The sequence below is a fragment of the Cataglyphis hispanica genome, chromosome 23, assembly GCF_021464435.1.
Source record: "Cataglyphis hispanica isolate Lineage 1 chromosome 23, ULB_Chis1_1.0, whole genome shotgun sequence".
Taxonomy (NCBI): domain Eukaryota; kingdom Metazoa; phylum Arthropoda; class Insecta; order Hymenoptera; family Formicidae; genus Cataglyphis; species Cataglyphis hispanica.
Window position 1 is genome coordinate 3,721,964 of NC_065976.1, and position 18,413 is coordinate 3,740,376.

Sequence of the window (18,413 nt, forward strand, 5' to 3'; positions counted from 1 at the left end):
GAGAGTTAAAGATGCAGCAATTTATACTTATATGAGTGTCGTGTCGCATATAAATATTTGATAAATATTTGAACAATCATTTGTGTATTTTAAAATTTTTACAAGAATTTCACGGCGCTGTCCGGTCTAATTACTAAAAATATCTCTATAAAACAAGCGAAGAAAAAAAATTGATAACGAAGACGGCTTTAATGTTAACGCAATGTTAAATGTCATTTAAAATTATCCCCTTTTCTTTTTTTTTTATTTTTATTGCAGGAATTATCATTTAAGTTAAATGTGAAATTTTCGTGCAATCAATATGATTTCAGGGCATTATAATTAAAATAAATTACGCTTTCATTTTAAGATAAATGTTATAGAAATCGACATTTAATAAATGTTGATTCATATCAGAAACGGATACTGACTGACGTCGAGCAATCTGTAAGTATAAGCGGATATAAAGCGGCGTGCTTTGCATGTACAAATAAATTCCGATAGAAACGAAATACACATATACGCGATTCGAGAAATAAGCGAAACGATACAAAAACAAATAATAATTAAACAATGGATTAATTAAGTTATTTATAATATTTATAATAAACGGATTAATTAAGATTTGTTGCAGTATTAAAATACTGATGGGACGTGTAATTAAAGATGATTAATTTCTTAAACGATTTAATTGCATTGAAATGAATTGATAAATGTCTCTAATCCTTTCGACAGTAATCAATTAAATGTTGCAAAAGCTAATAATGATATTATTGACTAATCAAGCAATATTCCGGTATATCGCATTTGTAACGGAAATTATGAAATCACGTCAAATACAAATTTTATATTAATCGAATGGATGTATTGTCAACGTCTCTCGCAATATGCGTATATTATGTAAATATATTCGCACGTGGCACTTGGACGATCGTTCCCACGGAAAATATCCCATAATAATCTTGTTCATTGCCGAGTGTCAAACAATTCACTAGACATATTTACAATTGTGCAATGGATGTATCCGACATGCGTGCACGCAAGTCAAATAACCTACTTTCGCGACATGATAATTATGAAATATGCATATTAAATAGCTCGCCTCCATGTTCGCGGGCATCGCGTTAAATTTCTTCGTATGCATTCCGCACACAAAGCAGTCAACATATTACGGTAATTTGTTAACTGCCGACTGAGTCAAATTTTCAGTAAAACACTACACGCCAAATGAAAATGAATGAATTATATTTGCAAACATTTTGCGGGAAATAGAATTTGCTCTCTCTCTCTCTCTCTCTCTCTGTCTCTCTTTCTCTCCCTTCCTCTCGCTTCGAACATATCACGTTCCAAAATTCACTGAAAGCATTAAAGCAATGTACGCAAAGTCCTGTCAAACTCTACCACGTTATCGTTATCCTATAAACGCGTTATCGGCAAAACTGTCGCCGCGTTCGCCTCCGTTCCAGCGGCAGTGCGAAATTTCTTCTAAGCGCCGCAGAGCATCCGAAAACTTCGCCGTGCGCGCGATAGCGGGAGGGGGGGGGGAGAGAGGGAGAGGGAGAGGGAGAGGGGGGCGACGTGAAGGGGAGGGAAAGGTGTCGGATCGGGAGTTAAGATGCGCCCGGGATGTTCGCGCTCGGTGTACCTGACGCGGAAGCTTCCGATACATGCGGGAATATTTTTATACGCCTCCGTTGCTGCCGTCACCGTGGCGGGGATGCAACGCAAATACGCGAAGGGGGCTAAACTAATTTGTACCCTACCAACTCGCCACGTTCGAGCAACGATGTTCCATGAATACTGAACATCCTGACTCCTAACGTGGAGCGGCAACCGTGCATATGCATTGGCTTAAGTCGAGCAGGTGTACGAGGGTGCGTGTAGGTGTCTGCGTACGTGTTTGCGAACAGCTCTGTTTGAGATGCGGTTATGGATGGAAATTGATTAAAAATTTTCGTGGAATATCAACTCCCCGAATGCGATCTTCCGCGATAGCGAGGATCACGCTTCTTGATCTTTCTTAGTTTTTTTAAATGTAACAGCGTTTCACTTTCAAAATCTAAATCTTAATGTAATGGAAATATTGCGTCATCCATATTTTTATGTAGATTTTATTGATTTCTTAATATTCTTTACCTCGCACGATACACGATGTTTATGTGTGCAAAAATAATTTTGCTTTACGGTGATGATAGCGCGGTAACAACAGCCTTGCGTATTTCAACTCACGTGTCACGAGAGAAAAATTTTATAATATACAGAGACCATATCATGTGTTAAGCTCATATTTTAAGTGTAACGGAAAATATTTTCTTATTTATAAACCTACGCATGATCGCGTTTTGCAACTTAAATAAATATCTCTCAACATAGGTTCTCAATTTTTCTTTATCATATGTACAATTTACTTTATTCATATAATATTATAAATATACTTATTTCATTGATATGATATCATAAATGTAGTACTTTGAAAAATTCACAAAAAAGCCGTAAACATTCTGTATAAGATATATGATATAAACATCGGAGACATCTGATACACCCTGTATACAAACGCAATTCATGATGAATCGATTTATATTCAAAGTGACGTCAATGCATTTCCATCGAAATCACGTAATCACGACCTTTACGCCCGCAATGTTTTATCGTGCGATCGAATCAGAAAAGTCACTTCACGATTTGCCATGTCTGGATGACACGATGCAGCATCGTCGAGTCCATTGCTGCGCGAAAGATCTAAGAAAGGACTGGCTGGCGTATCAAAGCGAATCAATTTACACACATACACACTCCACCTCTCTTTCTCTCTATCCAAGGGATATATTTTTCGTGCCTACGTGTATAGGGATTACTCGCCTAGATGCGCTCGTCGTCGATGCACGAAGAAATCGATCACCACCAATCACCATGTTGTTGCGACTACCGGCGTCCGTCACCGGCAAAACTATTAACCCGTTGACAGTTTGGTGACCCAGTCTGATTGACGTCCGTTTTTGAAATTCCCTGGCCCGCTTGATTCGTCGACTGCACGATCACACAACATACGTACATACAACGAATGATAACGTTTTTTCTAACGTTTTTTCTTTTACGTGGATTGGTTCGGTGTACCGTATTGTAACGAGTCACACGGCTGAATCAACTGCGCTTCTCTTCGCTCTGCTTTCTCATGAATAACTACACAAGACGAGTAACAAAGTTTCTCGTCTGTCCCGCATTTCGTTCGTTGTTTGTAATACGTGCGTTTTCTTTCTTTTTCTCTGCCATAAAAATTAATTTAATAAAGTATTTCATTGTTAATTTAACTACAACAGCTATGTCGCGGTCTGATGTAATAATTTCAGTTGCAAATTGGTCAAAGAATCTCTAGATAAAGAAAAGTTGCAAACACACTTCGTGATGGGAAATGAAAAGAGAGCTGAGAATTTAACTCGTTATGATTTATAAATATTATTGATGCGTTACCAAGTAAATATTAATTATATTACTCATATATAGTATGCTCAAACAAATCATGAAAAAAGAATTTTTGAAACTGTAAATTTTTCAAACTGAAAATGAATAACACAAATGAAAAAAATCCAGATAAAAATAGTGAATAAATATTGTAGAGACAATTATTGTACTGTATTATATGTACAATTATATGTATATGTAAATAGCAATATTATAATTATATTAAATTATACATTAAATTGTAAAAACATGAAAATTTGATTTTTGTTATCACATAAAAATAATTATTAGCAACATACATAAATAATAACAAAGCTCTATAGATTTTTGTGATTACACATGTGTAATTACACATCATACAATTGCTCTTTAATATTCCACGTAGCTTATTCAATATTAATTAAACAAACCTAATCTAAATTATATCGTAAAAAAAGTATTTAATTATACCGTAGAAAAAAGCGTAATTACTCAAGCATAATTACTGAAAGAAAAAAATCTGCTCTTTTATATTACACGTAAATACAATAATGTACCGGAGATATCACACGAGCAATTCTTGTCGGCAAAAAATCATCGGTCAATGAATAAATGATAAGGCAAACAATGCAACATCATATAAATGCAGATTTCGTAGAATGTGTCGGCAGATTGTAAGTGAAAATGCACAGCTCCCAGATCATCGTTTTCACCTGTCATTTATTCCGCAAAGTCTGGAGCAATTTCCAGCCGAACGAACCGTCCACGCCACGACTTAAGCCGATTTTGCTGCATGCGAACTCACTGGCAGGTCGACTAATCTATTCCCGCGGCGCGAAATCACGAGAAGCGAGAGCGAAATCGAAAGCAATTTCATTTTCCAAAGACACGTACACGAGTTCGTCCTTAAAGCCAGGTCCCTGCAGCTCGTAACGTGAACAAAATTTGAGTGCGAAAGCATGTCCTGTTCGTGAGAACTAAATAAGAATAGGAGGAATTTGCCGGAATCCCTGATTCTATTCTTTTGAAGTTGAAAAACTTTGACCTCATTCGCACCGCGTAATTTTATGATTGACGCATTAAGTTTCATAATACGATCTAAATAGGAGAGTGCTCTCGACGTTTGTAAAGTTTATAATTATTTTAATTTTTTTTCCTGTGGATTCATTATTTCCTCTCCGTTGTTTCAACGAGATGAAGCAAAACTAATAATGAGAGCAAGATGCTGAAATATAACGCAGATTGGAAAACTTTTCATTCAAGAAATAAAACGGGCGAGAGTATCAACGAGAGACCCGAATGTCATATAGAAGTACACAGAAAATCGGATCGGGTTAACTCAATTACCGTCCGCTAAGATAAGATAATAATGAGAAGATAATGTGCAGGAGCAGTTATTATTGAAGCGTTCGAAAATGCCGGTGTCGAAGTTCGTCGGAAGTGTCGAGTTGAAGACAGTTTCGAGTTTGAGTTCCGCGACAGTAAAGCGACCCTTTACTATCTTTCTGCGCATGAAATAGGGAGAATTTCTCTTGCTTTGAGACAAGAGAACAGCGCAACTAATTTTACAGTACTGATTCTGTGCGAACACAGCCATCAAGCACTATAATGACGTCGTATTATATGGTACATATTAACCGGAATAGAGGTGAATATATTATTAGAACTATGGCCTTGCGAGAGTGGAACTATTTTGCAAATTGCTTCCGAAATTTGCCTAACGGATAAGTAAAGCGCATAAGTAAAGATATCGCCAAAGAGAATATAATGTAATTATGTTTGTGCGTGCCTTTTGCAAAATAAACGCGCTTTAATGGATGTAACGTATCGTGTCTATAATCAAACTAATTACGATAATATTATGCGCGTAGAGTAATATTACGTACTTCAACCTTGACAGAATAATAATACGAGGCTTCTCTCTCTCTCTCTCTCTCTCTCTCACTTTCTCTCTCAGAATTTATCCAATTGAAAAATTATTAAAGCCGACGCATAGATAGCTTTTATGCGGCAGCCATTCAAACAACAACGTCACATCAAAAGAGCGGCCTGGCATCAAATAAATATAATTAATTCGCAGCGATATATTGTAGCATTCAATGAAAATACGCGAACGTGAAGTATCATAAATGTCAGCTGTATCACTCTCGAAACACACAAGTGCGTCCATTTTCACGCGCCCCGGCACCATCATTGAAGCGTAAACGCCGCGAAACGAATTATCCCTCTCCCCCTCCCCCCTCCGCGTCTATCCCCATCTCGCTTCCCTCCTAACGCGGAACAAAAGCTTTATCGCTTGACGCGAAAAAAAAAAGAAAAAACGCGCTTGTATGTACGCGATGCAGCCCAGTGCAGTGGCTCGAAATTTTGGAAATCGAGATGATCCATGGAAATTTCCAAGTCAAATCCCTACCTCGTACCCTCCCCCCTTCCCCTCCCGTTAAACAGCTACACTTGTTCCCATGCTGGTCGATAAATCTAGGCACGTCGTCGTATATTTCGGCGCGAAATGCGGGACGGACGGACGCGGTGCGGCGCGGCGCGTGATCGCAAAGCGCATCGCGCGAAAGGGATGTATGTATATCCCGTCCGCGCGTTGTTAATGCAGTCCAAATATTGACGATATTTCGTATTTCGAGCCGCTCGTCAATTTAAAGGATCGTCCGACGGGGGATCGTCCTGGTCGAGCGAAAATTTGTGATGATTGTTGCGCGCGCGACCGAATTGGCACGTCGCCATACGGGGAAACGGCAACCCCCAACGCTCTCTCGAGCCTGTTAATAAAATCCGAAATTGTAAACGCACTCATAGAGCATTGCCGTTTGGGAATTTTTCCGTCTCGTTTCTGACAATTATTGCAGTTATTTTAAAATGTCGTAAACAAACAGAAAGATTACACGCAGAATGTGTGATAATCTATATTTTTGAACGGCTAAGAATGATATTAATTAATTTAGAAATAGACTATAATCGTAAAATTGCGACACTAATTTTGATTTATTATTGATTATTTTCTATACGGCTGTGTATTATTATTTGTATACATAGAGATTAATTGCGCGATGTGTTTCCCTAATTTGTTTACATAATTGTTTGATCAAATTTTCGAGAGTAAGAAACTCGATATTTGAATTCCTGAATTGCTTTGAATTTGAACAATAGTTAAACCTTGTTCTTAGAACAAAGTTATCGGACTGAAAAGTTCAGTCTTTGAGACCGAAGAATATTTTTTTCGCAAAGTATTTTGCAAATTTCAATGGTCCTTAATTAGTTCCTCTTCCAGTTTCTAAAATCGTCGTTTGGCTAAAGTTTGGAAAATACGAGTTATAACAAGTTGAAAAATCGCTAAATTAGATTCGCGAGTGGTGCGGGATCGTTCACTTTCAGATCCGCCGACACGATTCTATTCGAAGCGTTAAAAACTTTTTCAAAAGAGCCAAAGGACATCGAGAGACAGCGGGTAAAGGGGAAAGAGAGGAGTTACGCAGATTCGCAGTGAAACAGATTGTGAATAACGATCGCGCCTAAAGAAAACGCGCATCTGCGAGTCGATAATGAATTGAAAAATGCAAACATCTTCTTACGAAGTAATTATAATTAATTATTTGATAAAACGGAAATCGAATCAAAGGATCGTTAAAAAAATTGGCCGACCCAAGTTCTCATATACATAACGAGAGCTAAAAGTTTTCGAGTAATAATCCGTGTAAAAAGTCGTAGAGAGAACTTCTCTAAAAAGTATACCGGATGTTTCATCGCATTCAAACTCCTTTAAACGCGTACAAATAAACGTATGAAGTTTCAAAGTTAAAATATGTAGTTTTCATTCTCGATTTTTCTTTTATTTCCTGTAGCGATAAATATCAATGCGTTGATCAAAACGCACGACCGATATTAAAGCGCTTCACGTGGCTTATCTATTTCAGCCATGTGACACGAAGGAAAGTTAATTTATCACTAGTTACAGAAAGGAAAAAAAGATCGTAAAGAAAGAATTTTCGCAATGGATTACTGTCGTAATTAATTTAATCGCGAGCTTTAGCGTAATATTTTTGCAAACGATAAAAAAGTGAATATATATCATATTTTTATAATTAAATAATCACTACAATTAAATATTTAAAATAAGAAGAAAAATCTCTTTAAATGATTTGCGCACGTGTTCGCAAAAATTCGAACGAATACGCATACAATGAACCGGTATTCTCGGGGCAGAAATACGTGCCAAATACTTGGCACGTACAAGGCGCGGCGAAAAATTCCTAAGTGAAAAGTAATGTGTTCACGCAAACATGACTTTGCCTAAAACTAACTTTTCCATTTGGAGAGTCCCAACAGTAGAGTTTCAGAAAACTACGACGGTGCAATCTTTTTCTCCGCGACCGCCGTAATATTTTTTTAATTCGAGCAAGCGGAGAAAAATCACGCGGATAAAAACGACTTCGCCGATTTAAAGTGCCTTTGCCGATCGGTCTTAGTACATCTTTAACACATATAAACACATGTGATACCGCACAGTGTATTATGCTCATGCTGCTGCTTGTTTCATATAAATTGTAAGCGTGGTTTGCATATCGTGAAATATTAACACCACGGTATTTCGTAGTTTCGAAGTTGCTTTGAATTGATATTACTATGCAAAAACATCAACTTAAATAGTATAGTAAAAAAAAAACCGTTAAATAAATATTGCATTTTCTCGTTATTTCAGTGTAATTATTGATTTTATCATTATGCTACTCCAGATAACTAATAGCCTCTATCTTACTTGACCTTGTCATACATTGGAAAAGATAAAAAAAAAAAAAGGTATCGCGCTCGATGAAAATTATAGATATGTAACCCGATATTACGAGATTAACGAGATTTTAATATATACATATATATATTCTCTCTTTTTTATGACTTTTCCATTTTATGTAGAATAATTTATATATAAATTTTCGATACACGCGCGGCGCATCTCTTAGATATTTATTATTATCCTCTCGGTTATACTATCGATTATTAAATGCAAAACAGTGTATGCTAATGAGTTAATCAATGCTTGCGTGCTGTTAAATCGTTCACGCGGATAAAAATGTTGAAATACCAACTGCATAACTGTCATTTGTCACTCATGATTAGTTTCTCTCTAATGCCAAGCTGTCCAATTATCTCCGAATGGCATATAATTCCACACAGAGTATAAACCGAAAGGGACAGTGAAATAACGCTCTCGATATAATCGTATCAACGTGTGTGCGTATGTTACGACGGAAACATTTTACACAAAGATTTATTGTCGATTTTACGCTTATTAAATGCGTTGCATTTTACTCGTGACAAAACAATCGTCGCATTATTTCTATATATTTAGCGCGAATATAACACAGAAAAATATACGAGTAATCCTCGTTATTCCGGGAATTGTAACAAAATTAGCTTTATCGTTGTTAAAAAAAATAGAAATCTCTTGTGAATCTCACAAAAATATAAATATTTAAAATCATTTTAAATTTAATGAAAATATAATAAGATTAAACATTATATAGGCGTCTTTTAAAGAAACTTTTATAACGTAATTTAATTTTAAGATAAAGAATAGAACAATCTCCCACATTTTATTGATACGATTGGTATTAGAGTACGCTAAGGAGAAAAGTGCAGTAAAGGGATCGCATCGACGTGCGTCCCTATTAGCATTTCTATCGGCATTGCAATCGCATCGATTGAAAGAACTCGAAACGCGCGCTCGACCGAACAACATAAGTGATTAAATTTACACAGGATCCATTTTGTTTTGGTCGTTTTCAAAAATTTCAATTTAAATCAAAATGCTCACGTAAATACTCACTCGTGCACACGCCCTCGTCCATTTCTCGACTGCGGGGTAGTAGATTCGTGATTACACATTGCAGACCGACGGCGCAGCTGCCCGAAAAACCGAAGAGACCGCCGCAAGGTTCGCCTTCGACACGCGCACATACTTTGCAACACCTGTAAACACATAAAAAACTTACGCTCAATCATTTTATAATATAAATATATATATATAGAGAAAAAATATAGCCATACGCTCGATACACAAATAAAGTTAGTTTACGCGACGAGAAACTTGAGGCCAATAAAATCACTCGAGTGGAAAGTTATAATTAGCTGCGTATCATGCGTTGTGGTAAGATTATATATACATATTTTTATCTAGAAAGATCTTTAATTTCATTGTTATTCCTATAACAATTTGTATTTCGAACGTATTAACAATAAAAACAAAAAAATGTCTCTATTCTAAATAAACAAATGGTATTATTAGCTCTTTCTTTCTCCTTGTTGTTGTTGTCGCTCGCCGGCAAAATATATAGAGGAATATATTCAGCTCTCGCATGCCTGGCCTCTCAATCTGTTGTTTTCTCTCTCTTTTTTTTTTTATTGGCGAAAAACGACCTGCGCGGGAAATTGTTATAAAACGATAAGGTAGTCGAAACGAACAAGCGACGGTGGATACATGTGCATCGCAGCCAAGCAGATTGCTTCGATTCGAATGCGACCATTTGTTTTCTTCTCAGAAATCCTGCGGGCGACGAGAGGGATACGAACGCTTTAAAAGATATAAAGCGCTTCTTATAAGCGGTCTTATATCTTTGTTTACGCTCGCAAAACGAGAAGGTATGATTTTGTCTGTGTCCATTTTCAAACAACGGTTACATGTTGGAGAACAATGACATGAACTTCGAAATGATCTAATGCCATATTATCAGCTTTGTCAACGAATAAAAATGTCTTGCAATAATTTAGCGAAAAATCCCGGAGTATACCCCGTGTGAACGTACAAAAAAAAATAAAACAGATTTTATAAATATATTATAAATACATATCTGGAGAGAAATGCACACACATTTTTTACGCTGAGAAAAATATTCACAAGATACTTTTAATGTAAATATCAGCTGTAATTATCAGTTTTACGTGTGGCTCAAAAGTTTAGCAGTTATTAATATTTGATAAGCGCTTCAAAATCTTCCTAGGAATAAACTGCAGTAACACAAATAATATTAACTACCTTCCGTTAATGTAATATTTTAAGTAACTTAATAATTAATTATAATTTATTAATTAAATAATTAATATATAATATTAATGAAAAATATTTATAATTATATGAAACATTTATTTACTGGAAATTTTTATCTGTACGAAACTTTAGAATCAGCGCTTGTACACCGTTGTAGAATTTACAATCCGATGTGTAAATTGTCGCGATGACACTTGCATTTTTATCCCGAAGAAACTTGGCTTGGATCGAGATATAAGAGATTGGAGAAGCTACGATATTAATGCGAATGCATATCACTTTGGCGCGTAGTATGCTCAACAATGCGGAGCAGTCTTACGGAGTTGCGGTGGAAAAAAGTATGGGAGGAATTTCAAGGCGCAGCCTGCGGTGCATCGCGCGGAAAATAATCTCGCGGAAAATTGTCAACTGCGACCAAGAATTTTATTACGTTGTCTCGGTAGCGCGGACGAAGAAGCGAGCCTTCCATGTTCGTTGTCGCTTTTGCGCTAAACAATCTACTTCCCTTAATATACCTTTCAGTTCTGCGCATTTTTATGTGACACAAGAACGTAAGCTCGTGGGGAAGAAAATAATATAACCAGATCAAAGGGTTAAGAGATAATACATGGCGATGAAATAAAATTGTACGTCATCGAACGTAAGTAAACGTAATTGATTTTCGATTTGCATAATGTTTAAAAAAATGTATGATCGATTTAGAAAATATGGTTGCATATTTTGTTTAAGAAAACAATGCAAATTTATCTTATATTGATTTCTTACATTGACTAATGTCACCGAAGTAGATTTGAAAAATGAAGCGCTCGCAGCTAATGCATTTATCTCTGCGCACGTCAAAAGGAGGATAATTTTTTTTCAACTGGCGATTTCTAATTCGCAACAGCCGCGGCCAATAATGGTGTTGCATGCTAAATATTTTCCGATAAATTTTTAATACGTAGCTGAACGTGTAGGATTTCCGTTCCGTACACCGCGTATCCTTTCATATACCGTTATTATTTAATGGAAGAATGCAAGCAACGGTATATTGCCGGTTTCCAACAAGCATGAGTTTTAAATCCAATCGCAATGTTTGGTAAAAAAAGACACCATTGTTTCCATATAATAATTGCAAAAATAATATTTTAAATACATGTTATATAGTTTCCCTTTGACGATTTGAAAATTTAATTTCTTTAAGATTGAAAAAATACAAAGCAAATATTTTTACTTATTATAAATTTAAAATACATAATCTCGATATCTCTAATAAAGAAAAATATAGAGATTGTTGCTCGAATGCGGGAAAAAATATTTTATTAATATTTTATTGCTTGATTAATACAATGTCAATGACAATCTCTTCGAAAAAGATATCATAAAATGCATCAAACTGTATTATTCGATTTATTTAAAATCGAGAATGCGATCGGATTTTTCTTTAAGATTGGAAAGGTGGGAAATAAAAATATACTTCTACAGCAATTCACCGTAGTTGTAATAAAGCGGTCTTTTCTGTCGTGAGTCGACGATAAGATTACATTCGATGAGATTTGCTAGTCCGATCGTGCCATTGAACCGGTCGCAGCTGCAATGAAAGCAATGAGGGGTGATGAGATTCAGATTCCAAATGATTTGAAACCGGTGTTTAATGTTTCACTGAAAGTTTACGAGAAACGCGAGAGATTTCACATTGAAACGCGTTACGCATACATAATAGCACTGTCACACAGTTTTGCGTCCGCAAAAATTACACGAGATTCGTCCTCTCCCTCTTTTATATCGCGCTCGATATCGCTTGTGTATATATATATATATATATATATATATATATATATATATATATATATAATATATATATATATATATACTTACAAACGAAATGACGCGAAATGGACACGCGTAAAAAAGTAATAATGTCAACGTCGTTCATAATGATGATAGCAATTCACCGACGTGTCGTCGACACGATCCACGGTATTTATTGCCTGTTACCGCGACGACACGTCTCGTCTCGGGATACTGGAAAAAATTTGCATAAAGCAATATTCTTGCTGTACGTGCGGGAGAACTCGACTCGCGTATAACTTTTCTTCCCTCGAACTACCGCGCCGTCATTGAAACTACACCCGGACTTTATCCTCCGCTATCGCGTCGATACCGTTTCGATGGCCGATCGCCGGGACTCTTTCGTATAAAAACTTTCCTTCCGGAAATTCCACGCAATAAACGTTAGCTACACCTATTGAATTCGCAAAGGGCCCTCGGGAAAGATGCTATAACTGTCCGAAGCTACTCCGAAAGAATTCTTTCTCTATTTCCGCAAACGGGCGCGTCGCTTCCCTTTGAAATTCAATTCCAACATTTTCGAATCAGCATATCGTACATATCGAGGCGCGTGTGTGACTGTATTATCGTGTGTACCGTGAAATACTGTAGAAATACGAAGCGAAATAACGCTACTGATACAGAAAGAGAGAGAGAGAGAGAGAGAGAGAGTTTGAGAAACGGAACGTTTGGTAGATAAGCTTTCGCATAAGATTGCGCATGAAGATTTCTCGAGGTCTCGTATGAATTTCGTAAAGAATCCGCCTTTGCGATGGTGCAAGCAAACCGTCCGTCTCTAAAAGACCGTAAGGAAACAGTTACCGATAATGTATAAGTATATCTATCCCCGTATCTATTTCCCAAGCGAAATGTTTCACGTCCCTTATTCAAAGATTTAATCTAACGCATAATTCACAGCTCGATCTCAATTCACGCTTCTCAATCGCCGACGCGATTCTTATTCGATTCCCGCACGAGCATCAATCTTTGTCTCGCACTTGAAAAGCAATTACGTTGAAATTGTTCATCTTACGAGTAACTTTCTTGATCGTAAAGAATCGAAAGAGAAAAGGAAGAAAATGAATCTCGATCTCACCGCACATTTCTAACGCTTCGAGCAGCCACAGGTTTAAAGACCTGTCTTATTCACCTAACTCGTGAATATAGGCAAGATGAAAGGCTTTCTAATTGCGTATTGTACAAAATATATACCTGGCCGAACTGTGCGTGCGTGTGTGTGTGTGTGTGTATGTGTGTGGATGAAGTCGTTGAGTCATCGAAGCTGCCTTCTAAGTACACATATAAGTATCTAACAGAGATATCTATAATCAAGATTGACCTACATGGATACATGTATCTCTGTATAAAGATATTATCACTTTTACGATACACGCGATAGCTTCGTACATAAGTTAAGTGTTTGAAAGAACTTGATCCCCAGATGTAGAGATTAAGTTTTTTTTTTTATGTGTATTATATCATTTTATATGTGTGTATATATATATGTTCACATACACGCGGCACGCATTCACGTATATTTTAACGGAAGAAATCTAGTTGGCAGATTTCATTTTTGCGCAACAAATGTGAAATTCAAATTTTGTGTATTAATAGCATACGCATACGCTGTTTTTTTTTCTCTCTTTGCTCTACATATATAAATACTCATACTCGCGCATAGACGTGATCGTCAATCTGATTTTGCAATCCATTGTTATCGTAAACTGAAATAAAATCGCCATCGATCTGCACTCATCGATACGCCCTCGCTCGAAGCGGAATTTATTTTCTTTTTCGGTATTATTCTCGCAAATATATTTATTAAAGACGATGTATCTCTGGTGCTTTCTCTCACTCTTAAACATTAAAAAGGCTATAATATTTGCGAGACTGCGGTTTGCACGACGCACTTTATTATGTAACATTATCATACGATACGATTGTATATATTTTACGACATAAACGCGACTTCCATAATAATAATTAACAAGATATTATAACGTTATATTTCTTCGCAAAGTAGATAATTCATGAAATGAATGCAAGATAAACTGCTACGATATGCTATAATGAAACTCAGCGATAACTATACAGCTTTACGATCTTGGCGCAAGTTATTTCCTCGAATACAGAATTTTTTTTTAAATCTTTCTTTCGCGCGTCTAGTTATTTATTAACTTCGTTATATATTATTCTTAACGCACCGGCATTAACAAGCGCGGATGACCTGTTTTGCACCAGGTTGTTTGCTCGAGCCAAATGAAATACAGCGCCCAAGTATTTGAAACTCAGGTGTGCGTTCATCCCCTATTCGAATTTCACGGTATATGAACTACGTATGTATGTGTGTGTGTAGAAAATAATCGTAACAATCGGTCGTGCGTCTGTCTGCATGAACGGGCGAAAATAGATCCAAGGGCATAGATCTCGCATGTCGACCGTATAGATATCATCGAACATGTCGATGATAAACGCTATCGCAAAACAGAATATTTCCGATTGAACGCTACGCCGCTCTTTAAACGCATTCAATTCCTTTCCCGATGCGCGGTTTATCTCGCGGATTCACCCGTTCTCCCCCCCCCACCCCCCTTATACCTGTCTATGCGATTTTTCCACCAATGACTTTCGCTAACGCGAAAACGTAATTCGCGTTGTACAAAGGTGGACGAACAACAAAGGACGGCATTTTTTTGCCGCGCGGAGAGAGAAGAAAAAAAAAGGCGCAGGTAGCGGGCCTTATTGTAGCCGTGTGTTTTAATTGCTCGCTATACTCGGAACTAATTACAAGGCGTAGCTAGAACAGAACCGCTACAACGGAGAGGGGAGCACAAAGAGTCCGAGGCTTTAGAGAGGCGAATTGAAAATTACGCTTTCGCGCGGCACAAGGGATATATGGATCATCCTTGCGGTGAAGAAGATGTAGCGGCAATTATTATGCAAATATCGTATGCGAGTTGCGTAACGAAATTCCCTATACGTGTATTTTTCCTCTCAAACTTTATTAAACCATTTCTCGCGACGATAAATTTCCTCCCGCGCGCGCTCAGCTTTTTCGCATATTGCGAAATAGGTAGCCTATAGATACAAAATCACCGGGTGAGAATATTAAACCCGTGTTTCCGCCGCGTTATCCTGCCCAGGTTAAAGGATTCCTCGGCAGGAATAGGAAACGCTCACAAATGGCTACATTCCGAACGGCTACATCGCCGGTATCGAGCCGCGCTTTGCTTTGAGCTCCCACCGGGCGGTGTCATAGGTAAACGCAGGTGTCTGTACCTGCAGGGATCCCAGGTGAGGCCTCCGGGGCAGTCCTCGTCGGTGAGAACGTCGCACTCCAGCGGCGAGCACACACACGAGAGCTCTCGCCACCGCGAGCGACAGTACAACAATGCCGCCCAAGAGGAGCAACGGAGCCCTCATTTTGCTCTCGTCCCTCTCGACGGCCGCCCTGTCGGCGGTTTTCCTCTGCCCTCTCCTTTCTCTCCTCTCCCTCTTCTCGGTCTTACAATATCCTCGATCTCGCACAATTACAAGCCAAACGAGGCGGGGATGTTCATCGCGCTCAAGGATGTCCTTCACTTTGCGAGACGTTTGACGATACGAATTCGTTCGATTCTCGATTCGTCACACGCGCGCGATAAGGAGATGTTCACTGGCAGAAGAGGAAGACAGTCACGAGGGGACGCACGTGATCGCAGCCGTTGAATAATGTCCCGAGAAACGTAAAGAGAGATGTGTCGATCTACATTTTATCGCTTGCAGTTCGCTGGAATATCGCGCACGTCCATTTTGCGGGCAGAATAATCGTCCGGATGGAAAGGATAACAATCGCGCTGGCGGAAGTAAATCTCGCCGAAAATATCCGGCGCTAATAATGATAAGTTCAGGATTCAAGGGAGATTAAACTGTGCGAAAAAAAAAAGACAGAAATAATGTAACAAAAGCGTTTGATGTGTTCGCAATTTTGCAGTAAATTGCTTAATAGCGTCGTGTCAGACGGTAAAAATTAATCCCAATTTTGTATTGTATGTGTGAAAATAAAATGTTCGCAAACAATGCGGATACAAATTAGATGCGCTTTAAAAGCAAATGGAGAAGAGAAATAGCTTCGTATCCTTAAAATCAGAAATAAATCAGAGCTTCCTTAAGACATTTCTCATTTTTCTTTACGTCTCAACGAGAATCTTGCAAAATCGTGTATGCCAAATGAGATTTGTAAACGTGGAAAAATATATCTGTATAAAGGAGAATGGTTTTTAATAAGATGTATATTTAATTGAAAAAGTGTGTATATCGCGTGCACACACACACAGACACACACACACATATATATATATATATATATATATATATATATATATATATATATATATATATATAGCAAAATATTACAAACTATAAATATATGTTATGTATCTCCATAACATTAATGTCTGCGGTAAATAAAATTATTTAAAAGATCCGTAGACAGGAAACACCGTATCAAGCTTCTTGGATGACATTTAAACGAGAGATGCGTAAACCCGATCAACTCTTGGACGGAGAATGGCTCGTCGAAAAACTATACTAGCGCAAAAACTATAATAGCGCACTGCGAAGTGTATGTATCAACCGTGGACAGTTTATCCCAGAGGATAGAGTCATGAAGTGGGACACATCAAAAAGTTGTCGAGCATCGGGTAAACTTGCGGCGTGCCCAAATTACTCGGATACATATATCCTGGCAGGGAGATATCTCGAACATCCGCATTGCCGTGTAAATACGCGATGCAGGTAGATATTGCCGTAGGTATTGCGCCGACGAAAGCGCGAAAATGTCTTGAACCTTGCGTAGATGCAAGGAGGGCGCACGTCTATTTATATGTATTATTATATGTAATATTATACGCGTGTTTTTTACATATATATGTACATCGATAGCGAATGGGAGTCGACATAAGATTATGCTATTACATGTGAATATGACTAGAATGGGAAATATTCAAAGTTGCTTGCTAGATATTTTGTTTTGCATCAGAAAGAGATGTCATCTTCTCTTTCGGTTGGAGATTTCTAAAACTGAATTTTAATAGCAACAAGTGTGAATAGGACCTTTGTGAAGATACGCATCTCCGAAGAAAAGTCGCGTTTAGTTAGATAAACCTGGATTCCTTTAAGCTCTCTTTAAGAAATCGGAATGACATTCGTTCATTCATTCGTTCGTTCGCGTTAATTAAATCTGTAACAAACAAGCTATTGCACTTTTAAAGAGGTAGCGTATCACCTGTATTACAGAACTGCGTTACAGATCGAAATATACAGTTAGCATATATCGAACCAGTTGCGACTCGAAAGATCACTCGTCGACGCAAATTTGCATTCGATATTCGCGCAAAAATATTCCGACAAACTTAGGATTAGTATAAGCAATCGGAATAATTCGGAGGGAAGGAGACGCGTAAAATTATTCGAGCAGTATCAAGGGAAAGAAAAAATTGCCGGGTATCGAGGAACGAGAAGATTCGATCATTCCGCGAAAACTTTTCCCCTCGACGCAACGCTGGCTCGCATAATAGAATCGCGACCGATCTCCCCCTCGTCACGTACGCCGTACCGACATCGTGCACACGACAGGATCGCTCGATGAAACACTCGGTAACGAAATGTAATACACACGATGCGTTCCGCGTTCGAGATGAACGTGCACTGGCCGCGGCCGCAACGACGATCAGCGTCTCCGACTCCGATGCCGAAGCCGAAGCGGCGCCGCGACGCGACGCGACTGCGTCGGCGCTCTAACGCCGCAGGTAAACTTTCCGCGACTGTGCCTGCCCAGTTTATGATTTTTAATTGGTGGTGTTGTAAAGAGTTAATTAACGCAACGCTGTGCGATTGTGTCTCGCGAATTTATCCGTTCGTTATATTGTACCGTCGGTATTGTTGTTATATGTACTATACCGGAACGCTGTAACAATAGCGTCGCAACTATTAACAATCGCCAACAATTGGTCTGCATTAATATATTTCAACTTCATTTTTTTTTAAATCTTTCCCTAATATATCTTTTTCTATACTTCTGTTAAAAATATCTAAAGAATTATATGTTACAATGATTTAAATAAATACAGTCTTTTGTTTTTTGTAAGTT

General features: G+C 37.9%; 1 protein-coding gene across 4 annotated transcripts in view; it reads right to left on the reverse strand.

The window, feature by feature from the left end:
* The window catches only part of LOC126857815 (cysteine-rich motor neuron 1 protein-like), a 263,792-nt gene that overhangs the window by 243,728 nt on the left and 1,651 nt on the right, over nucleotides 1-18,413 (reverse strand). The window contains exons 1-2 of one of the 4 annotated variants that reach the window (XM_050607588.1): nucleotides 15,563-16,209; nucleotides 9,257-9,399 (exon numbers count right to left, since the gene is read on the reverse strand). In XM_050607588.1, the coding sequence (XP_050463545.1) occupies nucleotides 9,257-9,278 (22 nt within the window). In that variant the 5' untranslated portion in view covers nucleotides 9,279-9,399; nucleotides 15,563-16,209. Of the gene's footprint in view, nucleotides 1-9,256; nucleotides 9,400-15,562; nucleotides 16,210-18,413 lie in introns of those variants that run through there. The other 3 variants (XM_050607585.1, XM_050607587.1, XM_050607586.1) reach the window with 3 other exon arrangements.